The following is a 26,754-nucleotide window of genomic DNA, read 5'->3' as shown; positions in this document are numbered from 1 at the left end:
ACACAGGTACATAAATGTAATAAAAAGATACATCAAAAAGACTTACAAACTGTAAATACTAACACATAAATAAAAATAGCACACATATGCACATACTGTATATGCACACAGATGGATAATAGTACAGATACACACATAAATGGATGAATGCAATGTCACATATATACACATGCTAACACACACAAAAACACATAAAAAACACAAGTATGTGAAGCATAAATGCACACATCTATATATATATAAAACTCAAAATCTGTAGTAGCCCGCTCCATACAAATCCACAGTTGTCACCCGATTTGGGTGAAATTTGGCACGCCCTCTCTCCACCCACAGGAGCAGAATACTGCACAGGTTAAATCTCGCTAGTGTCCCCCCGTCATGAGATTGGGGCCCCCGAAGTTAGGCCCTATACATATAATGGAGATATGTGAAGATGAAAGTAAAAGTGCTGAGGGGAAAACAACAGTGTGACTAACAGGGACAGATTATAGCGACGGCGCCAAAGAGTTGCTGCTAAAGGGGCCGCACCACCACACACAACACACAAACATTTCACAAACACTGTACAAACAACACACGGACAGCACACATACACCAATCCACAAGCACAACACCACACAAATGCCACAAACACCAGACCACTCTAGACACACACAACACAAACACCACCCCACAAATACCACAACACCACCCCATAAATATCACATACACATCACACACACACGCACGCAAGGACCACACATGCATGCAAACATACTCAGATGGATACACCCTACGCACACGGACGAACATTACTGAGCAGCAATATTAGGCGAAAAATGCCTCATCATAATATTGTTATTATTGCTTACTATACATGGAGCTTTCATCACTTAAGCTGCTGAGGTAAAGTGAAAGCTGAGCACTGATTGGTTGCTATGGGCAACTAGAAAAGTCTGCCTATGAGGCGGCTTTCATTACTGAGATGTGAGCTCCTTCAGGTCATAGTAAAACTGTGTGAGGGCTGCTCTTTATTTAGTATTCATCCTATTACATCTCTTATCAGTGTCAAGTGAATACTAAAAGTGTCATAATACTAAGGACTGTTTTTTAAAATGTCACCCAAAAAAACGACCATCTATTGGGCAAGTTCATCCAAAAGCTAAGAAAGCAAAATTGTGTCAAAGAGCTTAGACAAGGGAACAAAGTGACTCGCGGCTGGAAAAGAAACGGATGAGACAGGCTAAATGTAAGGCAGCTGAGACATCAGAGCAACGGGAATGTCGTCTTCACAAGAATCGGATAAGGCAGGCTGAAGCAAGGAATATGGAAACATCTGAACAAAAGGATGAACGTTGTGAAAATGACCGCATATGACATATGCAACGTGTGCAAAGATGTAGGCATGCTGATTTGAGTTTGAAAGCATTTCACTACAACCCAATTCAAGACTATAGGTCACATCAGAAAGTCATAATTGGCCAAATGGACATAATATGCAAACATTGTCAAGCAAAGAAGTTTAACTTGGAATCGCCTGGTGTGTGCTGCTCAAATGACAAAGTCAATTTGCCACCTTTAGATCTACCTCCTGAACCACTTCTTTCATACGTCAGGAACAACTCCCGAGTCCAAACATTTTCTGCAAAATATTAGGAGATACAATTCATCTTTCCAGATTACATCCTTTGGTACAACATCTTTACTCCAGGAAGCAAGATTTATGCCAACTTTTAAAGTCCAGGGCCAAATATATCACAAAATCGGTTCAATGCTTACTGTAGCAAAAGAAGATTCAAAGTTTTTACAAATGTGTTTTTTGGGAGACGAACAAATGCAAGCTGATAGACTTGCGAAGCTATACTTGAGACAAAAAAAGAGATTGTGTTGAATTTGCAAAGATTTTTCCATCAGCACAGTCAGTTAGTAAACCTTTTCAAAATAGCCTTAGAAAGAATGCCAAGTGATGAATATCAAGTTGTAATAAGAGCAGACAAGACACCGGTTGGCGAGCATGAAAGGCCATTTAATTCTCCCACTGTTAACGAGGTAGCTATTGTGATGGTTGGACAGGACTTTCAAAGCCGAGATATAATTATTCAGCGACGAAGCGACAATCTTCAACGTATTGCAGAAACACATAGATCATATGATGCTCTGCAATATCCGATAATATTTTGGAATGGCCAAGATGGCTATCACTTTAATCTAACACAGACTGATCCCAAGACTGCTAGGCTAACCAATAAAAAAATCAGCTATGGACTTTTATGCCTACCAAATAATGATCAGACACGGGTCATCTAACCACATTTTACGATCATCAATTTATAGTTGATATGTATGCCAAGGTGGAAAGTGAGCATCTTTTGTACATATTGAACCAACAAATACTTAGAGTGGAGGAATACATTCATTAAAGGGATGCTGTTGCTAATGATGGCAACGTGGCTGACATTGGGGGTATGTTTATTTTACCGGCTACATTTACTGGAAGCCCCAGACTTATGCATGAGTATGCTCAGGACGTCATGACATATGTTCAGATATATGGTCGTCCTGATTTGATTATTACAGCTATATGTAATCCAACTTGGCCAGAGATAAGGGAAGAGCTTCTGAATGGTGAGGGCCCCTCTGATCGACATGATTTAGCAGCAAGGGTTTTTAAACAAAAACTGATCAAGCTCATGGACGGTCTCATCTAAGACGATAAACACTGGGGCATGACGTTGCAGGAAGCATCTCGCACTCGATTTCCACCTCAACTAAGAGACCTGCTTGCTCTAATAATTACAAGCTGCGCACCTTTCAATCCCTGTGCGCTTTGGGACAAATACAAAGAATATCTTAGTGAAGATATTCTTAGAGTGCAAAGGAGAGTTAATCCAGACTTAGACTTAAATTTTACTGGTGACATATTCAACAAAGCCCTCTTGATGTTAGAAGAAAGGTGCATATCTATCAATAGTAAAACTCTAAGGCCTGTTTCACACGTCAGTGGCTCCGGTACGTGTGGTGACAGTTTTCTCATGTACCGGAGACACTGACTCACATAGACACATTAAAATAAATGTGTCTCTGCACATGTCAGCGTGCTTTCACGGACCGTGTGTCCGTTTGAAAAACACGGAGACATGTCAGTGTTCGTGGGAGCGCACGGATCACACGGACACATTAAAGTCAATGGGTCCGTGTAAACACGTACCGCACACGGATGCTGTCCGTGTGCCGCCTGTGTGCCGACTGAGTACCACACGGACCATGCAGGAGACAGCGCTACAGTAAGCGCTGTCCCCCCAGTGTATGGTGCTGAAGCCGCCATTCATTTCTTCTCTCCAGCAGTGTTCGCTGGAGAGAAGGAATGAAAAATCAATGTTTTTTTATTATTTTTGTGTTTAAAATAAAGATCCTTGTCACCTGCCGCCTCCCACCCCCTGTGCGCCTGCCCGCCAACATTAAAATACTCACCCAGCTCCCTTGATGCTTCCTCTCAGCGCCGCAGCTTGTCCTGTATGAGCGTTCACGTGGTGCCGCTCATTACAGTGATGAATATGCGGCTTCACCTCCCATAGGGGTGGAGCCGCATATTCATCACTGAAATGAGCGGTACCACGTGACCGCTCATACAGGACAAGCTGCGGCGCTGAGAGGAAGCATTGTTAAATATTAACTTATTATAAATTATTAATTGAATTATTCATATTCTCAATCCTGTTCTAAGCATATTGCTTCTTGCTGACATTACAAAAAGCTATTTCTGTGTGAGTATAAGTCAACACCATATAAAGGGGAACACGTGATCTGTAGGACACATATATAAACACAGCTCTTAGGAGGGTGTGGGGGCTTTTGTCACGTGGGGGCTGTCACCTCCTGCCTTCACCATCATTCTCCATGGACATCAGAAAAGGAAGGAACAGCTGGTAGCTGGTAGCCATGATGACCTTCAGATTTCACACAGACAGACGGCTTTTACCATTCAGAACTTTGGGAAAGATGAGTATCAAGTGCTGATATCTACACATGGACAATCTGTTTGTAACTATTTCATCTATTTTATGTTTTGCTGCAATGTGGTTTTTCTGTGGACAATTCATTAAACCACTACCTTTTTTTATGAGAATATCATGACATTTTTCTTTAATTGTAATGCACCTGGTGAATAGTCTTGATTAAATAAATGTGCAAAATAAGCATATTTAACATTGGCCAAGCCAGCCAGTTTTGATTTTTTTGTGCTATTTTTGCGTGAATTTCCTTCATCTTGCACATGGGGGAAGAGAGAGGAGCTTCGCTAGATATTGTGCAAGTTTTCAGGAATTCCACTTCAAAACTTCAAGTCACAAAGATCTCACAAGAACCTACGAGTAACGGAGACTTTAACAGGTGTCAGACGGATTGACAAGCACTAGCATTGGAAGTGCTGAAAATAGACGTGCTGAAGACCAGAGCCCAGCGTTGTCTAGCAAAGGAACTACAAGCTAAGATATTTCAAGGTAAGAAAAATGGATTTAATTAATTCATATGCTAAATCAAGTCGATAGAATTTGTAAGTTTGTACAAATCTAGCTTAGAAATATTTTGGCTTTCTTTATTTGCAGAATGCAAGATAGCAAATCTAAAGTTAGGTTCTAAGCTAATATCTAGGAAAAAAGAAAAAGACCAATTGAAAAATATATTACATATGGTTTATGTATTTAACGAGTTTGTTACAGAGAAGTCCAAAAAAGACTGTGTAGAAAGAATTTCTAAGGAAATAGAAATTAATGATGTTCCCAAGATTGACTGTAATGTGGAGAATAAGCAAGATGGGACGCACGTGTCATTAATGGCCACTCAAAGTGACCTTGACTTTGTGTCTCATGATGAAAAACAAGATGGAGGACACGTAGGAGACATGACAACTGAAAAAGATGATGTACAAGAGACAGATGTAGAAGGGCCACTAAAAATAGAAGACGACTCAGAGGCCCAACTCCAAACTAAATCTAGGAAAATCTTGTTAAAATTATGCAAAATCATTCCTGCATATGATGACAAAATCCATGTGTGCAGAAATTCAGAGATATTTGAGAGTTTTGCTGATAAGTTTGATTTGACTAATGAGGAAAAAAATCAGTTGTTTAAAATGTGGCTTCCAGTAACTTTTTCCAGAAGGTTCTCATTAAAAATGCAGAGTGATGAGTTCCATTAAGAAATGACTGATATAGAAAGATTAAAAATTTTGATATTCTGTGGATTAAGAAAATTATCCAGATATTGATATTCTTCTAAAATTGAGGATTGGCCGGAAAGAATGTACTTTTACATTCATGTCCATATTTGAAAGATTGTTCAAAATGGTCAGTACAAATTGTAATAAACAATCAATGATAAATTGTTTTGTAAACAAATTTCGATTCCTAAATCCTGTATCTCGTGCTATTGCGTCACAAAAAGATTCTTTATTTGAATGTGCGCAATCCCTTGATTTTTCTAGAAAACATGAGAATCTTGAAAGGAAAACAAATCATACTAAGTTTTTTAAAACAGGCAGAATTATATCTTATGAGAAGCCAAAATCAAAATCTCCAAAATTGACAAAAAATCAAATCTATGAAGTACGAAGAAAATTACATATTTGTTATAAGCCCTATAGAAAAATGATGAAGGAGGAGTTCTCCACTGAAGCTGCTCTGAAAGGGTTAAAAGCTGAAGGTTCAGATCTCTCTGTAAAGATGGCGGAAATTGATAGACGGAAACAGGTGAGCAACAGCATAGGGGTTGCTCAACTGAACACTTCATTACCACAGCTCATAAGTCTAAAAATGACCTTATTAAATAGTGCTTTTCAACAAATTATTGATAGGGAGTTGAGATTTGGTTTAGGAATTGGCTAAAAATGTAATTATATTATATGATGTGTAAATGAGTTATACAATGTATTATTTATTAATATGTAATTATTTTATACAATATAATTATGCAGTTATATATATATATATTTATATATATATTAATATAGTATACAGTAAATACTGTAGCATATTTGTATAAGTAGAGATTATATTAACTGTATTTTTATATGTATAGTGAAATAATTAGAATTTAATCCAGTAATAATATTTAGAATTACATTAAATACATATATTAAATATATACATATGTATAAGATATTTAAATTATTGTTTTTAAATAAATATGAAATTAACCTTATCTTTTATTTTTCCTTAGAGCTTTCATTTCAAAGCAGGAATTGAACAAAAAAAACTTCTTACATGAATTTATGTTTTTATTTACACAGGAAGTTATAATAATTGCACGATTATATATATATATATATATATATATATATATATATATATATATATATATATATATATATATATATATATGAAAAAGTTTGGGCACCCCTATTAATCTTAAGCTTAATGTTTTATAAAAATTGTTTTTTTCTGCAGCAGCTATTTCAGTTTCATATATCTAATAACTGTTGGACACAGTAATGTTTCTGCCTTGAAATGAGGTTTATTGTACTAACAGAAAATGTGCAATCTGCATTCAAACAAAATTTGACAGGTGCATAAGTATGGGCACCTCACCAGAAAAGTGACATTAATATTTAGTAGATCCTCCTTTTGCAAAAATAACAGCCTCTAGTCGCTTCCTGCAGCTTTTAATGAGTTCCTGGATCCTGGATGAAGATATTTTTGACCACTCCTCTTTACAAAACAATTTCAATTCAGTTAAGTTTGATGGTTGCCGAGCATGGACAGCCGTCTTCAAATGATCCCACAGATGTTCAATGATATTCAGGTCTGGGGACTAGGATGGCCATTCCAGAACAGTGTAATTGTTCCTCTGCATGAATGCCTGAGTAGATTTGGAGCGGTGTTTTGGATCATTGTCTTGCTGAAAGATCCATCCCTGTTGTGAATTCCGCTCTTGGGCTCCCTCCGGTGGTTATAAGTAGCATTTTTGTGAATTCTGCTCTTGGGCTCCCTCCTGTGGTTTTGAGTGGTATGGCTGCTTCTTGGATTTAGCATCAGCAGCTGTTCTCACTGATCGTCTTTCTGGCTCGGCTATATTAGTCTGGCCTTATCCCTAATTCAATGCCAGTTGTCAATTGTTGAGCTTGGAGTCATGGCTCTCTGAGGATTTCCCTGCCACTCTGACCATTTCAGCAAAGCTAAGTCCTTGCTTGTCTTTTTGCAGTTCACTTGTTGTGGACTTTGTTGTTTGGCATTTTCTATGTTTTGCTCATTTGTCCAGCTTATCAGTATGGATCTATTTAGCTAAGCTGGAAGCTCTGGGCAGCAGAGTTTGCCCTACACACCTTTAGTCAGGTGTGGAGATTTTTGCATTTCTCTGCAGTGGACTTTTTCTAGTTTTTATTACTGACCGCACAGTTTTCTGTTCTGTACTAATTCTGTCTAGCTAGTAGTGGCCTCCTTTGCTAAATCTTGTTTCATACTACGTATGTCATTTCCTTCTCCTCTCACAGTCATTATTTGTGGGGGGCTGTCCTATCCTTTGGGGATTTTCTCTGAGGCAAGATAGCTTTCCTGTTTCTACCTTTAGGGGTAGCTAGTTCTCCGGCTGTGACGAGGTGTCCAGGGAGTGACAGGAACATCCCACGGCTACTGCTAGTGTCTGTGTTAAGATTAGGAACTGCGGTCGGTATAGTTACCACCTGCTCAGAGCTAGTCGCATGTCGCTCCTTAATCACCAGACCATAACAGTACAACTGGCCAAAAATGAGCTGAATGCATCTCAAAAGAAGGAAAAGAAAAAGAGTTCTGAGCCATTTTTTATTAAGAGGGTCGCTAGATCCGTTACCATTAGTACTGTGCAGCCTAAGTTTCTCCTGTCTGTGACCCTGATTTGCTCATTGTCATCTTTTTCTGTCATGGCATTTGTGGATTCGGGCGCTGCTCTGAACTTAATGGACTTAGAATTCGCTAGGCGCTGTGGTTTTTCTTTGCAGCCTTTGCAGAGTCCCATACCCTTAAGGGGTATTGATGCTACACCATTGGCCAAGAATAAACCTCAGTATTGGACTCAGCTGACTATGTGCATGGCTCCAGCACATCAGGAAGATTGTCATTTTCTGGTGTTGCATAATTTACATGATGTTGTTGTACTGGGTTTTCCATGGTTACAAGTACACAATCCAGTGCTGGATTGGAAATCAATGTCTGTGACTAGTTGGGGTTGTCAGGGGGTACATAGTGACGTTCCTTTAATGTCAATTTCCTCTTCCCCCTCTTCTGATGTTCCTGAATTTTTGTTAGATTTCCAGGATGTGTTTGATGAGCCCAAGTCCAGTTCCCTTCCTCCACATAGGGACTGTGATTGTGCTATTGACTTGATTCCTGGCTGTAAGTTCCCTAAGGGCCGACTTTTCAATCTGTCTGTGCCAGAGCATGCAGCCATGCGGAGCTATGTAAAGGAGTCTTTAGAGAAGGGGCATATTCGTCCGTCTTCGTCACCATTGGGAGCGGGATTCTTTTTTGTTGCCAAGAAGGATGGCTCCTTGAGACCCTGTATTGATTATCGTCTTCTTAATAAGATCACGGTCAAATTCCAATACCCTTTACCGTTGCTCTGATTTGTTTGCTCGGATTAAGGGGGCTAGTTGGTTTACCAAGATTGACCTTCGAGGGGCATATAATCTTGTTCGTATTAAACAGGGTGACGAATGGAAAACTGCATTTAATACGCCCGAAGGCCATTTTGAATACCTGGTGATGCCTTTCGGGCTTTCTAATGCTCCTTCTGTATTTCAGTCCTTTATGCATGATATTTTCCGCAATTATCTTGACAAATTCTTGATTGTGTATTTGGATGATATTTTGATTTTTTCCAATGATTGGGAGTCTGATGTGAAGCAGGTCAGGATGGTATTCCAGATCCTTCGTGATAATGCTCTATTTGTGAAGGGGTCTAAGTGCCTATTTGGAGTTCAGAAGGTCTCTTTTTTGGGGTTTATTTTTTCTCCTTCGTCTATAGAAATGGATCCTGTTAAGGTCCAAGCCATTCATGACTGGATTCAACCCACATCTGTGAAGAGCCTTCAGAAATGTTTGGGCTTTGCTAATTTTTATCGCCGTTTCATTGCCAACTTCTCTAGTGTGGTTAAACCCCTGACCGATTTGACGAAGAAAGGCGCTGATGTGACTAATTGGTCCTCTGAGGCTGTTGAGGCCTTTCAGGAGCTTAAAAACGCCGATTTATTTCTGCCCCTGTCTTGCGTCAGCCGGATGTTTCTCTTCCTTTTCAGGTTGAGGTTGACGCTTCTGAGATTGGGGCAGGGGCCGTTTTCTCACAGAGGAATTCTGATGGTTCCTTGATGAAGCCATGTGCCTTCTTTTCCCGAAAGTTTTTGCCTGCGGAACGCAATTATGATGTCGGCAATCGGGAGTTGTTGGCTATGAAGTGGGCATTTGAGGAATGGCGACATTGGCTTGAGGGAGCCAAGCACCGCATTGTGGTCTTGACCGATCATAAGAATCTGATTTACCTCGAGTCGGCCAAGTGGCTGAACCCTAGACAGGCTCGGTGGTCCCTGTTTTTCTCCCGTTTTGATTTTGTGGTCTCATATCTTCCAGGATCTAAGAATGTTAAGGCAGATGCCCTCTCTAGGAGTTTTTTGCCTAATACTCCTGGAGTCCTTGAGCCGGTTGGCATTCTTAGGGAAGGGGTGATTCTCTCTGCCATCTCCCCTGATTTGCGGCGGGCGCTTCAGGAATTTCAGGCTGATAAACCTGATCGCTGTCCTGTGGGGAAGCTGTTTGTTCCTGATAGATGGACAAGTAAGGTAATTTCTGAGGTCCATTGTTCTGTGTTGGCCGGTCATCCTGGGATTTTTGGTACCAGAGATTTGGTTGCTAGGTCCTTTTGGTGGCCTTCCTTGTCGCGGGATGTGCGTTCTTTTGTGCAGTCCTGTGGGACTTGTGCCCGGGCTAAGCCTTGCTGTTCCCGCGCTAGTGGGTTGCTTTTGCCTTTGCCTGTCCCGGAGAGGCCTTGAACGCATATTTCCATGGATTTTATTTCGGATCTTCCTGTGTCCCAGAGGATGTCTGTTATCTGGGTGGTTTGTGACCGGTTCTCTAAAATGGTCCATTTGGTACCTTTGCCTAAATTGCCTTCCTCCTCTGATTTGGTTCCATTATTTTTTCAGCATGTGGTTCGTTTGCATGGCATTCCAGAGAATATTGTGTCTGACAGAGGTTCCCAGTTTGTTTCCAGGTTTTGGCGGGCCTTTTGTGCTAAGATGGGCATTAATTTGTCTTTTTCTTCGGCGTTCCATCCTCCGACAAATGGCCAAACTGAGCGAACTAATCAAACCTTGGAAACCTATTTGAGATGCTTTGTGTCTGCTGATCAGGATGATTGGGTGGCTTTCTTGCCGTTGGCCGAGTTTGCCCTTAATAATCGGGCCAGTTCGGCTACTTTGGTTTCGCCTTTCTTTTGTAATTTTGGTTTCCATCCTCGTTTTTCTTCAGGGCAGGTTGAGCCTTCTGATTGTCCTGGTGTGGATTCTGTGATGGACAGGTTGCAGCAGATTTGGACTCATGTGGTAGACAATTTGACATTGTCCCAGGAAAAGGCTCAGCGTTTTGCTAACCGCCGTCGGTGTGTTGGTCCTCGGCTTCGTGTGGGGGATTTGGTCTGGTTATCCTCTCGTCAAGTTCCTATGAAGGTTTCTTCCCCTAAGTTCAAACCTCGGTTTATTGGTCCTTATAAGATTTCTGAGATTATCAATCCAGTGTCTTTTCGTTTGGCCCTTCCAGCCTCTTTTGCCATCCACAATGTTTTCCATAGATCTTTGTTGCGGAGATATGTGGTACCCGTTGTTCCATCTGTTGATCCTCCTGCCCCGGTGTTGGTTGAGGGGGAGTTGTGAATTCCGCTCTTGGGCTCCCTCCGGTGGTTATAAGTAGCATTTTTGTGAATTCTACATTGGGCCCCCTCCTGTGGTTTTGAGTGGTATGGCTGCTTCTTGGATTTAGCATCAGCAGCTGTTCTCACTGATCGTCTCTCTGGCTCGGCTATATTAGTCTGGCCTTATCCCTAATTCAATGCCAGTTGTCAATTGTTGAGCTTGGAGTCATGGCCCTCTGAGGATTTCCCTGCCACTCTGACCATTTCAGCAAAGCTAAGTCCTTGCTTGTCTTTTTGCAGTTCACTTGTTGTGGACTTTGTTGTTTGGCATTTTCTATGTTTTGCTCATTTGTCCAGCTTATCAGTATGGATCTATTTAGCTAAGCTGGAAGCTCTGGGCAGCAGAGTTTGCCCTCCACACCTTTAGTCAGGTGTGGAGATTTTTGCATTTCTCTGCGGTGGACTTTTTCTAGTTTTTATTACTGACCGCACAGTTTTCTGTTCTGTACTAATTCTGTCTAGCTAGTAGTGGCCTCCTTTGCTAAATCTTGTTTCATACTACGTATGTCATTTCCTTCTCCTCTCACAGTCATTATTTGTGGGGGGCTGTCCTATCCTTTGGGGGTAGCTAGTTCTCCGGCTGTGACGAGGTGTCCAGGGAGTGACAGGAACATCCCACGGCTACTGCTAGTGTCTGTGTTAAGATTAGGAACTGCGGTTGGTATAGTTACCACCTGCTCAGAGCTAGTCGCATGTCGCTCCTTAATCACCAGACCATAACACATCCCCTGCGTAGCTTCAATTTTGTCACTGAATCATGAACATTATTGTCAAGAATCTGCTGATACTGAGAGGAATCCATGCGTCCCTCAACTTTAATAAGATTTCCGGTGCCGGCATTGGCCACACAGCCCCAAAGTATGATGGAACCTCCACCAAATTTTACTGTGGGTAGCAAGTGTTTTTCTTGGAATGCTGTGCTTTTTTGCCACCATGCATAACGCCTTTTTGTATGACCAAACAACTCAATCTTGGTTTCATCAGTCCACAGGACCTTCTTCCAAAAAGAAATTGGCTTCTCCAAATGTGCTTTTGCATACCTCAGCCGACTCTGTTTGTGGCGTGCTTGCAGAAACGGCTTCTTTCGCATCACTCTCCCATACAGCTTCTCCTTGTGCAAAGTGCATTGTATAGTTGACCGATGCACAGTGACACCATCTGCAGCAAGTTGATGCTGCAGCTCTCTGGAGGTGGTCTGAGGATTGTCCTTGACTGATCTCACCATTCTTCTTCTCTGCCTTTCTGATGTTTTTCTTGGCCTGCCACTTTTGGCCTTAACAAGAACTGTACCTGTGTTCTTCCATTTCCTTACTATGTTCCTCACAGTGGAAATTGACAGGTTAAATCTCTGAGACGGCTTTTTGTATCCTTCCCCTGAACAACTATGTTGAATAATCTTTGTTTTCAGATCATTTGACAGTTATTTTGAGGAGCCCCTGACGTCACTCTTCAGAGGAGATTCAAACAGGAGAACAACTTGCAAGTGGCCACTTTAAGTAGCTTTTCTCATGATTGCATACACCTGGCAATGAAGTTCAAAGCTCAATGAGGTTACAAAGCCAAAAAAAGTGCTTCAGTAAGTCAGTAAAAAGTAGGTAGGAGTATTTAAAACAAGAAAATGATAAGGGTGCCCATACTTATGCACCTGTCAAATTTTGTTTGAATGCAGATTGCACATTTTCTGTTAGTACAATAAACCTAATTTCAAGGCAGAAACATTACTGTGCCCAACAGTTATTAGATATATGAAACTGAAATAGCTGTTGCAAAAAAAACAATTTTTATAAAACATTAAGCTTAAGATTAATAGGGGTGCCCAAACTTTTTCATATAACTGTATATATATATATATATATATATATATATATATATATATATATATATATATATATATATATATATGTAACACTTAAAATAATAATATATAACTAACAATCTAAAATTTGTGTACTGTAATTTTTGTTCTGTAACATAATCTAAAACTTGTTTTTTTTCCTTCACTGCATGGTGCATGACATGTGACAAGTGTGAGTTAAAAATAAAGATACTATATACCCTTGTTTTAGTGTAAGAAGAATTTAGAAAGCTCAGCCTTTACAAGTCAAAATGGATTCAGTTGCAGGCCTGTACCAGATATAGCTGTGAACAAATGCTCAAATTTCTTATGGATGAGTCCTATCCATAGGTTAGAACATAGCGTAATTGTAGATAGTGTTAGATAATATTTGGGGAATATTCAAAGAAATATTACAATATTAAATTTTATAGTTTACAATGCGCATTGATAATTAGGATACAATAATTTGGGTTAATATACATGTATTCTTATTCTTTGTATGTGAAATATGTAGTTTCAACTTCTATGTGTGTCACATGTGAAATATGTAGTTTCAACTTCTATGTGTGTCACAGTCTGAGTGACAGATGACAGATGAGCATATGAGCAGCTGCTAAGAGTGAAGTTAACGTAAGAGAGACTAATGTGGAATGTGGAATGTACAGTATGAAAGAGGCCTCATGATTCTTGGTATGTTGAAAAGAAAAAAAAAAAGAAAAAACCTTGAATTTGAGAAAATAAGATTCAGTTAAATTATTAGAATATTAATATACAGTTAGGTCCAGAAATATTTGGACAGAGACAACATTTTTCTCATCTTGGTTATAGACATTACCACAATTTAATTTTAAACAAAACAATTCAGATGCAGTTGAAGTTCAGACTTTCAGCTTTCATTTGAGGGTATCCACATTAAAATTGGATGAAGGTTTTAGGAGTTTCAGCTCCTTAACATGTGCCACCCTGTTTTTTTAAGGGACCAAAAGTAATTGGACAGATTCAATAATTTTAAATAAAATGTTCATTTCTAGTACTTGGTTGAAAACCCTTTGTTGGCAATGACTGCCTGAAGTCTTGAACTCATGGACATCACCAGACGCTGTGTTTCCTCCTTTTTGATGCTCTGCCAGGCCTTCACTGCGGTGGTTTTCAGTTGCTGTTTGTTTGTGGGCCTTTCTGTCTGAAGTTTAGTCTTTAACAAGTGAAATGCATGCTCAATTGGGTTGAGATCAGGTGACTGACTTGGCCATTCAAGAATATTCCACTTCTTTGCTTTAATAGACTCCTGGGTTGCTTTGGCTTCATGTTTTGGTCATTGTCCATCTGTAGTATGAAACGACGACCAATCAGTTTTGCTGCATTTGGCTGGATCTGAGCACACAGTATGGCTCTGAATACCTCAGAATTCATTTGGCTGCTTCTGTCCTGTGTCACATCATCAATAAACACTAGTCACCCAGTGCCACTGGCAGCCATGCATGGCCAAGCCATCACACTGCCTCCACCGTGTTTTACAGATGATGTGGTATGCTTTGGATCATGAGCTGTACCAAGCCTTCGCCATACTTTTCTCTTTCCATCATTCTGGTAGAGGTTGATCTTGGTTTCATCTGTCCAAAGAATGTTCTTCCTGAACTGTGCTGGCTTTTTTAGATGATTTTTAGCCAAGTCCAGTCTAGCCTTTTTATTCTTGACACTTATGAGTGGCTTGCACCGTGCAGTGAACCCTCTGTATTTACTTTCATGCCGTCTTCTCTTTATAGTAGATTTGGATATTGATGCGCCTACCTCCTGGAGAGTGTTCTTCACTTGGTTGGCTGTTGTGAAGGGGTTTCTCTTCACCATTGAGGTTATTCTGCGATCACCCACCACTGTTGTCTTACGTGGGCGCCCAGGTGTTTTTGCATTGATGAGATCACCAGTGCTTTCTTTCCTTCTAAGGATGTACCAAACTGTACATTTTGCCACTCCGAATATTGTAGCAATTTATCGGATGGGTTTTTTCTCTGTTTTCACAGCTTAAGAATGGCTTGTTTCACCTTCATGGAGAGCACTTTTGACCGCATGTTTACTTCATAGGAAAACCTTCCAAATGCAAGCACCACACCTCAAATCAACTCCAGGCCTTTTATCTGCTTAGTTGAGAATGACATAATGAAGGGATTGCCCACACCTGTCCATGAAATAGCCTTGGAGTCAATTGTCCATTTACTTTTGGTCCCTTGAAAAAACAGGGTGGCACAGGTTAAGGAGCTGAAACTCCTAAACTCTTCATCCAATTTTAATATGGATACCCTCAAATGAAAGCTGAAAGTCTGAACTTCAACTGCATCTGAATTGTTTTGTTTAAAATTAAATTGTGGTAATGTCTATAACCAAAATGAGAAAAATGTTGTCTCTGTCCAAATATTTCTGGACCTAACTGTATATTTAAATATTATTTACTCAACATATATTTCTATATTTCTTTAGTAATTATTATTATTTGATTTAGTTAATAGTGAATAAGTGCAATCACACATCAATATGGTTTATCAAGAAAATCTACATTTAGAATAATTTTTCCAAATTATAATTTTATGATAGTCAGTGTTTTTTTAGTTACATAGATGGGTACACATCTTCAAACAAGGATATGGCATAAGGCTGACATGACAGTTATAAAAAATTAATTATTTTTAATTTTGTTTTTTACAAATGAATTTGTTTCATAAAATAATATTTTTTTGATATTAAGGGGGAAATGTGTTTTTGATCCAGATTACATCATTGCATTTTATCAATACCTCTTCTTCACACATTTTAATAAAGAAGAAATATTAATAAGGTATTATTGGGTATAATAACATTAAGTATTATAAAAGTCATTTTTTTCTCTAATGAAGGATATTATATGCAAAGTTGCATAATTTTAATATTTTGGTAATCCAAGGTTATGACAACATCTAAATGATGAAAATATTAAGGAAATGTGTTATTGAGACATAACCTCTGCATTTATCATCAACACATAAGGCCTTATTTTTATTTTTATTTTTATTCTAATTTTTATTTTTCATTTTTCATTTTTTCTTCAATTTTTATTTTTATTCTCATTTTTATTTTTCATTTTTTCTTCAATTTTTATTCTTAATTTTAATTTTTCATCTCAAGAAAAAAAAATCAATACTTAATAAAGTAATGTCTAATACAAAATATTGCTTTATTGAATATAATTATCATATGGTTTCATTATATAAGAAATGTTTCAATTCTGGGTTGAATACAACAATTCTGTCACTCAATCATTCATTCATTCATTTATTCATATATATATTCTTATTTTGGTTCATGGCTACACATTCTTACATATTATTGGTCTAATAAATATAGTTTATTAATAAAGTTTTAGTAATAAAATACTTGTTACATAATAAGACACACTGACATCTATGGGTTCAAAAAGAAATTACACCTATGATATAAAAATGTCCTATCACATGAAGAATATGGTTAATAATGTATTATCATTTATTATTATTTTATTTTTCCAAATATGAATTCCCTATTAATTTAATAATTATATGGATATTATTGATTGCTATGGTAAGCTATGATATTATAGGTTAGGAAAATTACCAGATTTGGTATAGAATAGGGAATGAAGACTTCAATCAAGATACTGAAGTTACGTTAATAAAGACGTTTCATATTTCTAAATTCAATTCATTCTTAAAAGTTTCAAGAAGAAAAAGCCGTTATCCAGAAGTTCCACAAGGTAACAATGCTATGATTTCTGAATAATAATAGACTGTGTCAAATACAATTCATGTCACCACTCACAACTGCAGCATCCATCACTGACAACTATGAGTACAGTATCTAAATTGCCAACCACGGAGAGAATCTGTGTTATTACGTTTTTATCATGTTCCAGTGGTTTCCTATCACCTATAAGACTTCCATGAAAGCTGGTGAACAATCAGGTAATTGTCAGGACGCTGCAACTCTGACATGTGTCCTGTGCACTAAAGACTGGTTATGGTGCTATGTTTAGTAAGGAAGAGTCAATGTAATCCTTGCTGTGCTGACCAAAGACGTCACACCTGTTCCAAGACCAATGCAGATGATATGGAAGGATTCCAGATCCAACGCGAGCCAATGTAAGTCCAGGTCTTTAAAGGTGACACTGCACAGATATTAAAGCTACATTTCATCTATGGACTTTGTTTTCTTATCAACATTTGAATTTATGGACTTTGACACATGACACACAGTCTCTACAATATCTACATGATATCATCTACTTCAAAAGAATTATAATAAAGATTGTTTTAAAAGAACCAAGAAGAAGACATCAAGATGAAGACCAGATGACATCAGAGGATGATCAGACCAGAGATGCTTCAAGTAGATATATGGAAGTATAATTATATATTTTATATGAATATTGGTCACGGCTTACCATAACATGAATTTACATATCATTATATTATTGAGTACGTATAACAGTATTATTATTATTTATATTATTATGAACATTAAATTATTTCGCCAAAGAAGAAGAAAAGAAGAAAGATCTTATTAATATATTTTATTTGAGGGTTCCAATCAATGTCTGTCACCCTCAAAAGGGTACTAAGCACATTGCTTCTTGCTGACATTACAAAAAGCTATTTCTGTGTGAGTATAAGTCAACACCATATAAAGGGGAACATGTGATCTGTAGGACACATATAAACACAGCTCTTAGGAGGGTGTGGGGGCTTTTGTCACGTGGGGGCTGTCACCTCCTGCCTTCATCATCATTCTCCATGGACAGAAGAAGGAAGGAACAGCTGGTAGCCATGATGACCTTCAGATTTCACACAGACAGACGGCTTTTACCATTCAGAACTTTGGGAAAGATGAGTATCAAGTGCTGATATCTACACATGGACAATCTGTTTGTAACTATTTCATCTATTTTAATAATAATAATAATAATAATAATTTTATTTATATAGCGCCAACATATTCCGCAGCGCTTTACAACTTATAGAGGGGACTTATACAGACAACAGACATTACAGCATAACAGAAATCACAGTTCAAAACAGATACCAGGAGGAATGAGGGCCCTGCTGCTCGCAAGCTTACAATCTATGAGGAAAAGGGGAGACACAAGAGGTGGATGGTAACAATTGCTTTAGTTATTTGGACCAGCCATAGTGTAAGGCTCGGGTGTTCATGTAAAGCTGCATGAACCAGTTAACTGCCTAAGTATGTAACAGTACAGACACAGAGGCTATTAACTGCATAAAGTGTATGAGAACATGATGGAGGAACGTGATTATGTTGTTGTTTTTTATTAATAGGTCACACAGGGATAATTAGGTTAATGCGTTGAGGCGGTAGGCCAATCTGAACAAATGAGTTTTTAGTGCACGCTTAAAACTGTGGGGATTGGGGATTAATCGTATTAACCTAGGTAGTGCATTCCAAAGAATCGGCGCCGCACGTGTAAAGTCTTGGAGACGGGAGTGGGAGGTTCTGATTATTGAGGATGCTAACCTGAGGTCATTAGCAGAGCGGAGGGCACGGGTAGGTTGGTAGACTGAGACCAGAGAGGAGATGTAGGGTGGTGCTGAGCCATGGAGTGCTTTGTGGATGAGGGTAGTAGTTTTGTACTGGATTCTGGATTGGATGGGTAGCCAGTGTAATGACTGGCACAAGGTAGAGGCATCGGTGTAACGGTTGGCGAGGAATATGATCCTGGCAGCAGCATTCAGGACAGATTGGAGCGGGGAGAGTCTGGTAAAAGGTAGGCCAATTAGTAGAGAGTTACAATAGTCCAGACGAGAATGAATATGTTATGTTTTGCTGCAATGTAGTTTTTCTGTGGACAATTCAATAAACCACTACCTTTTTTATGAGAATATCATGACATTTTTCTTTAAGAGTAATGCACCTGGTGAATAGTCTTGATTAAATAAATGTGCAAAATAAGCCTATTTAAAGGGAACCTGTCACCACGTTTTTGGAAGATGGGATAAAAATAGCGTTAAATAGGGGCAGAGGTGGGCGTTACATTAGTGTGTGTGTTATGCGTTTATTACCCACCTAAGTTGCCGAAATAACTTTGCAAAGTCTCCGTTTTCGCCTGTCAATCAGGCTGGTCAGGTCACATGGGCGTGGTGTCTTCACCCAGATTTGGCGTAGTTTTCCGTTGGTGGCGTAGTGGTGTGCGCATGCCCAAAGTCCGGAATCCTCTTCCAGGGGATTTAAAATAGCGCGGTGTTCGTTATTGCATTGGTGATCGGTGGGCGCGGCCATCTTCCTTTGGCCGCGCGTGCGCAGAAGCGGCGCTCTGCTGGCCGCGGCTTCAGGAAAATGGCCGCGGGATGCCGCGCGTGCGCAGATGGATATCGCGGCGGCCATTTTCCTGAAGCCGCGGCTAGCAGAGCGCCGCTTCTGCGCACGCGCGGCCAAAGGAAGATGGCCGCGCCCACCGATCACCAATGCAATAACGAACACCGCGCTATTTTAAATCCCCTGGAAGAGGATTCCGGACTTTGGGCATGCGCACACCACTACGCCACCAACGGAAAACTACGCCAAATCTGGGGGAAGACAACGCCCATGCGACCTGACCAGCCTGATTGACAGGCGAAAACGGAGACTTTGCAAAGTTATTTCGGCAACTTAGGTGGGTAATAAACGCATAACACACACACTAATGTAACGCCCACCTCTGCCCCTATTTAACGCTATTTTTATCCCATCTTCCAAAAACGTGGTGACAGGTTCCCTTTAACAAGCATCCAGGGAGCTGGGTGAGTATTTTAATGCCAGCGGGCAGGCGCACAGGGGGTGGGATGCGGCAGGTGACAAGGATCTTTATTTTAAACACAAAAATAATTAAAAAAATTGATTTTTCATTCCTTCTTTCCAGCGAACACTGCTGGAGAGAAGGAATGAATGGTGGCTTCAGCACCACACGCTGGGGAGACAGCGCTTACTGTAACGCTGTCTCCTGCACGGTCCGTGTGGTACTCAGTCGGCACACGGGTGGCACATGGCTGCCGCACGGGTGCCACACTGATGTGCCACGTGAGCACATGGACACACGGACGCGGATAACTCCGGTACCGATTTTTCCGTTACCGTAATTATCTGGACGTGTGAGACTGGCCTAAGGCTGTGTGCACACATTCCGGATTTTTCGCGAATCCATTAAGCATCCTATTAATAAAATGCAAACCGCAATTTTTGTGCACATGTTGCGTTTTTTTCCGCAAAAAAAACGCAGCATGTTCATTAATTTTGCGGATTTTTTGCGGATGTCCTGCTATTTAATGCAATGGGAAGCTCCGGAAAAAAACGCGAAAAATCCACACAGAAAAAACACAAAAAACACGCAAAAAAAGGAGAAAAAAACACATGCGGATTTCCTGCAGAAAAAGTCCGGTTTTGTTCAGGAAATTTCTGCAAAGAATCCTGACATGTGCACATAGCCTAATAGAATTAGGTTTACCAGCACAAAAAGAGCCGACTTTGATATTATGTACAAAGATATTCTGTAAGAAAAAAGCTATGATTTGGAAAAATGTAAAGAATTTGTCATATTAAATAAGCCTCTTTGTGGTTGATGACAAAAGATTGGCCCATATGGCAACTATGGCTCAGATTTCTAGTGTAAATGGGGGACTATTTTTCCTAGATGCATCAGGACGTACTGGTAAAACATTTTTAATTAATTTGCTGCTTGCAGATATTCGCTCAAAAAATGACATTGCCTTGCCTGTTGCATCATCTGGGATTGCGGCCACTCTTTTAGATGGAGGGCGCACGGCTCATTCAGCACTAGGATTGCCCTTTAATCTAGCGCTATCAGAAACTCCTGTCTGTAATATCACTAAGGGCTCTGGGAAAGCTAAGGTATTACAAACTTGCAAAGTAATTGTTTGGGATGAATGTACCATGGCGCACAAGAAAGCAGTCGAGGCCCTTGATCACACCTTGAAAGATCTGCAGGGAACTAATCGTTTAATAGGGGGAATTGTTATAATTTTTGCAGGTAACTTCTGCCTGACATTACCTGTTCTTTTCAGCGGATGAGCTGAATGCCTGTCTAAAATCTTCTTATCTGTGGATACATGTTCAGAAGCAAACTCTTACTACTAATATGCGGGTTCATTTGATGGAAAATACAACTGCGGACAAATTTACACACCAGCTACTATGTAAAATTAAATCTTCTGTAATGGAACTTATTGACCAAGTTTTCCCTGATATTTGTAACAATTTTAACAACCATCAGTGGCTTTGAGAACGTGCAATCCTAGCGCCTAAAAATGATAGTGTCAGCTCCATAAATCTACTAACTCAGGGAAGGCTGCCTGGTCTAGCGACCACATACATGTCCATTGATTCAGTCATGGAGAGTGAACAAGCCATAATGTATCCATTGGAGTTCCTGAATTCTTTGGAGCCTCCTGGAATGCCACTGCATAAGCTCACTTTAAAAATAAGAGCCACAATAATTTTGCTTCGGAACCTTGACCCACCAAAAATGTGTAAAGGCACAAGATTGTGCAATAAGAGCAGGGCCAGATTTAAAAGGTGGGTGGCCCGGGGCCCATTTTGGAGGGAGGCCCATTTTTCAAGATGTTGCAATATGTAATGCAAAAACACAAAATGAAACGAACCCAAGTTTATTTACAAAAATCATTTACGTAGAGTAATTCAGGTAAAATCATTCATTTTTTACAATCCAGGCACTTTCCTTGATTTTCGTGCTGCAAAATCACTAATGATGTTACTAAAGTTTAATTCACGCAGTATATCTGACTCGATGCTCATGATAGCCAAATATACAAGTCGTTCCTGCTTCATGGATGTCCTTAATCGGTTTTCAACTAACTTGAGTTTTGAGAAGGAACGCTCACCACTGCAGTTTGTTACCAATCCATCAAAATTAGATACATCCTTGGAGCTATCTCAGTAGTCTCAACACAGACAGACACACACACAAACAGACAGAGATCATACTCACCCACCGCAACACTGTGAAGACTGAACTACTTCACCTCTGGATCTTCAGTGACTGAAGATCCAGAGTGAAGTCCTGCCGCGTTCCGCAGTGGAGAATCCTCTTCTCGTGCTGACATCGTGGCTCCGCCTCCTTCCTCGAAGGTAGCTGAACAAACACTCATCTGATCTAATCCGAGGGAGCGATCATATTCAGCTGAATAGGTAGCGGCTAGAAGCGGCTAGAAGCTTCTGTTGGGATCGGAGAAGGCTGCCGCATGAGATAAGCTAAGCATTAGGTATAGGGAGGGTACTAAGGAAGTCTGGATAGTCTAGCCAGGTCAGTAGATGCTGACGCATGTCAGGTGCCATGACTCTGACGCTCTGTGGAAGCCACTGAGATGTAGGACCGTAGCCAGGTCCCTACACTTTCAATAGTTTCTCTTTTGTTAAATGTTCCTTATCATTAGAAATGACAGCAAAGAGACTTGTATTTTACATGTTTTGAGATATTTATCCCTATATTGGTGGGAGGACCCCGCTTGGAGGGTGGCCCAGGGCCCGGGCCCCTTGGGCCCCCCTTAATCCGGGCCTGATTAAGAATCTCATGCCCAATGTTATTGAAGCCACTATTCTTATGGGAAACTGTAAGGGAGCAAATGTTTTCATTCCGCCTATTCCTTTGCTACCAAGTGACATGCCCTTTAATTTTAAGCGTTTGCAGTTCCCAATCCGACTTGCATTTGCTATGACTATAAACAAAGCAGAAGGTCAATCACTTAAAGTAGCTGGCATTGATTTAGAGAGCCCGTGTTTTTTACATGGACAGTTGTATGTTGCTTGCTCTAGAGTGGGGAACCCCAAAAAATCTTTTCATATATGCACCTGAATTTAAAACCAGAAACATTGCTTACCAAAAAGCACTACAATAGATAGTTGTTTAACTGTAAACCAATTTTACTCTTTTGTCCGATTACACTGGAGGGAGGGGGGAAGGGTTGCACTATGTTATTATTTGGGTGTAAATGTTTTATATGTTTGTGTAAGGTGCATAAATTTTCATTTTTGATTAAAAAAAATTGTTAAAAAAATTGTTGTAATAGTTTATACTACATAATATGTATTGAATATGTAAAATCAATAAAAATGTTGAAATAAAAAAAAAAAAAGTTGTTGTTCATATCAATGTTACGGCAAATTAGTAAACTGCCAAAATAATAAAAATTTGAAGTGGAAAAATTTTTTACTGTAGCACTCTGAAAATGTAAATTTCAGGGTGACACTGAAAATTTAACTTTAGCTACCATAACCAACAATTTAACATATTTTCCGCGAAGCCGCGGGTATTCTACTAGTACATAAATACAATTCAGTTACAAAAAGACACAAATACACAAATGTATACATATCTACATACAAAATAAAGACACATACAAGAAAATACACAGGTACACATACTAAAAAAAAATCACTGACATGCACATACATAAATGATAGCAAACACACACACACATACAAAAAACATACACATACATTCACGAACAAAGAAAAGTACAGATAATCACAAAAAATAAAGAAAAAATCTCATATGCCATCAGAAATACAAAGATGCACAGATGACTGTTTACTTTGTGACAGCGGAGAGGAACTACAAGCCCCATCAGCTACTGTTTCTTCACATTCACTTACTAAAGTCAACAATCTCTGAGCCCTTAGAAGCACAAGTTTCAAGTTTACCCAGTACCCATCTGATATCCAGCATCACAAATACTGCCCTAGTGTTCGATCCATCAAAAATGGAAAAAAGTCCTATAAGAGTCCATAGGGTCACCACCACCGACCTATCATTCTTACCTCTTGTAATAGGCAGGCCACCGTGGCGATATATTATTAACTATCTGTTCCTTGCGGGAAAGAAGTAGTCCTACCATAGTGACCAGACATAGTGCCAGCAGGATCTTCATTAAGGACTTCGATCGTAGGTTCACGCAGGGGATCATCTTGAGATTTTATTTTTTATACTTCCAGCTTTTACCAGTGTTGATTCAGTTTTTAGCATGTGAGTGCCTTATCTGTGGGATTCCTAGTACATAGGTGAGGGCACAGGTGTGAGCTCAGGCCTGGTAGTGCTCTAGTGTTGCCCTTCTTCAGCTCCGCACTCAGTGTTGTATGACAGGTCCTAACATGCGTGTGCATACAGTGTGTGCATGTGCGTAATCTGACGATGTGAGTCTCTGCAGAGCATTCCCGGACAGTACAGAGGCAGCTGTTTCAGACACTTATGCGGAAGGCGGGTCACTACAGCACTGTGTTTTAGGGCAGGCTAATATATCTTTTGAAATATGCAATGATTAACTCATTAGTCACTGCTACTGCGAAAGTCTGACACTTTTAAGGAGAATAAGCTGTTTATAGACTGTAAGCTATTGGCTAATATCAGATTACTGCTACCCTGCAGCATTCTTTTTAACTTTTGAACAGGGGTGGACAGACACTGACAGATTTGGGCTCCTCTGCATTTACATAACATACTATAATATATAATATACCGCGTTCCAAATTATTATACAAATGCAAATTTTTCTGTAATTTTCATAAATGGTCGATGCATATGAGTTAGTATAATGTTCAAATCTTCAACCATTAAAGGATAAATAACATTTTATTGGACAAACCTCGCAATAAAAACAGGAGTTTTTCACTTTTTTAATCAAAAATATCTAAATAGAACAAAAAGAACAAGTTATGTAAGTATATGGACATGCTGCCAAAGTTTCCCCCTTGAAGGAACAAATTCATTGTTGTAATGTCATGTGAATTGTGCCCTGCATCTTAGTGAATATCATGATGTAATGTACCATGTGAAATGTAATATGTTCCGATGTAATATATAGAGTTGTGATAAGTAAACTATAATGTGCTATAGGCAATGTTAGTAATGTACAGAGAAAGGTATAGTGTATAATATAGGTAGTATAGTGATTAGAGTTGAGCATTCCGATACCGCAAGTATCGGGTATCGGCCGATATTTGCTGTATCGGAATTCCGATACCGAGTTCCGATATTTTTGTGATATCGGAATCGGAAGTTCTCAGTGTATGGTTCCCAGGGTCTGGAGGAGAGGAGACTCTCCTTCAGGCCCTGGGATCCATATTCATGTAAAAAATAAAGAATAAAAAAAAAAAAATATGGATATACTCACCCCTCCGGCAGAGCCTGGACCTCAGACGTGCAACCGGCTGCCTCCGTTCCTAAGAATGCAGTGAGTGTAGGACCTGCGATGATGTCACGGCTTGTGATTGGTCGCGTGAGGGGTCACATGAGCGGTCACGTGACCAATCACAAGCCGCGAAATCATCAAAGGTCCTTCACTCTGCATTCTTAGGAACGGAGGCTACCGGTTACATCGCTAAGGTCCAGGGCCCGTCCGAGGGCGAGTATATCCATATTTTTTACATGAATATGGATCCCAGGGCCTGAAGGAGAGTTTCCTCTCCTTCAGACCCTGGGAACCATCCAGGATACCTTCCGATATTTGTGTCCCATTGACTTGTATTTTTATCGGGTATCGGTATCGGCGAGATCCGATATTTTGCTGGTATCGGCCGATCCAATCCGATACCGATACTTCCAATATCGGAAGGTATCGCTCAACACTAATAGTGATAGATAGTTGACTGTAGTTTAGGTATGTAAAAAAGGCAACAACCGACAGCACTCAGATGACTGTGATGCATGCTCCAAAGTCCATGGATCCCACTGGACCAATACTCACAAATGTAGAAAAAAGAAGCAGCATCCGTTCCAGGTGAAAAAAGTAACAGAAATCTTTATTCTGCCATCACATCATACAACGTTTCGGCCAAACATGGCCTTTGTCAAGTATACAATATGGTTCCAATGGCCACCTTTAATAGTTTGGAGCCAAATCAAGCACCAATCACCATCAAAGGGCGGCCTTTATTAAATATATTTAAAAACATAATATACGTGCAATGTATCACAACATTAAAATTCTAACAGTTTGACAAACAATACCCTGTATGGCATATAAATACTACAAGTAATGTACAAAAAGAATATAGTTCCCAAAAACGTGCCCCAATCATAACACGGCTGTCCGATTGTCATGATAACATTCCACCAATCCGCAATTCCTTATTTGTAAATAAACTTCTAATCCAATCCACGATGATCTTCGTATTGGCGCTTCAAACCGCTCCAACCAATCACCCTATGTATCACAACATATACCTGAATCGCAATATCCGCCGGCCAGAGAACGTCCGTGCATGCGCACAAGACACATCCAGTGCCCGCGGTCACATTACCACAACACAGATGTAGCCCACAGCACACGCGCGAGCGGCACATAGCCGCACGTCATCCAGAGACAGAGTCCACATCGCGTCCATGTGAGTGCCAGGGAGGTGCCAGAGTGAGGAAGCACCCAGCCACACCCCCTGACAACCCCCAGGACGCATATGACTCGCGCTCATATGGAGAACCCGGACCCAGCCAACTCCATGGCAACCAGCAGATATATAGAATAACAAAAAACACATTGTATATGGCGATTTGGCACACAAGGAGAAAAGGAAGGGAAGAAGGCACATATTAATAACTAATATACAAAGAAACGGGGGAAAAAAGAAAAATCAAAGCCTCCAAATATCCCTGGATGTCAAATCCCAGATACACTGTAAAAAAAGAAAAAGTATTAACACATAAAAATACATAAAAATACAGACTCAGATGCAACCTGTGAAGAAGTGGCGAATCAGGACATACATATCTGGAGATTATATTCTATATTAAGCCCCTTCGGCTGTAGAGTCTCTAATATAGAGATCCACCTAAGTTCTTTTTGTTTTAGTCTCTGTATCCTATTACCCCCTCTTCTCAACATAGGGACCCCATCTATAACTCTAAATCTTAACTGGTTCACCGAGTGCCTACACTCATCAAAATGTTTAGGGATAGGTAATTCAAGTAATTTAGTCCTGAGGGTATTTTT

The 26,754-nt window shown here is 39.8% G+C and overlaps 1 protein-coding gene across 1 annotated transcript in view; it reads right to left on the bottom strand.

Moving 5' to 3' along the window:
• The window catches only part of LOC143766020 (alpha-N-acetylgalactosaminide alpha-2,6-sialyltransferase 2-like), a 143,433-nt gene extending 119,454 nt beyond the window's left edge, over positions 1–23,979 (bottom strand). The window contains exon 1 of the mRNA XM_077253350.1: positions 23,591–23,979. Coding sequence (XP_077109465.1) covers positions 23,591–23,736 — 146 coding nt within the window. The 5' untranslated portion in view covers positions 23,737–23,979. The remainder of the gene's footprint in view (positions 1–23,590) is intronic.
• Positions 23,980–26,754: the final 2,775 nt, after the last annotated feature.

The sequence above is a fragment of the Ranitomeya variabilis genome, chromosome 4 (assembly GCF_051348905.1).
Source record: "Ranitomeya variabilis isolate aRanVar5 chromosome 4, aRanVar5.hap1, whole genome shotgun sequence".
Lineage (NCBI taxonomy): Eukaryota > Metazoa > Chordata > Amphibia > Anura > Dendrobatidae > Ranitomeya > Ranitomeya variabilis.
This window is presented reverse-complemented; position numbering and strand designations above follow the sequence as displayed.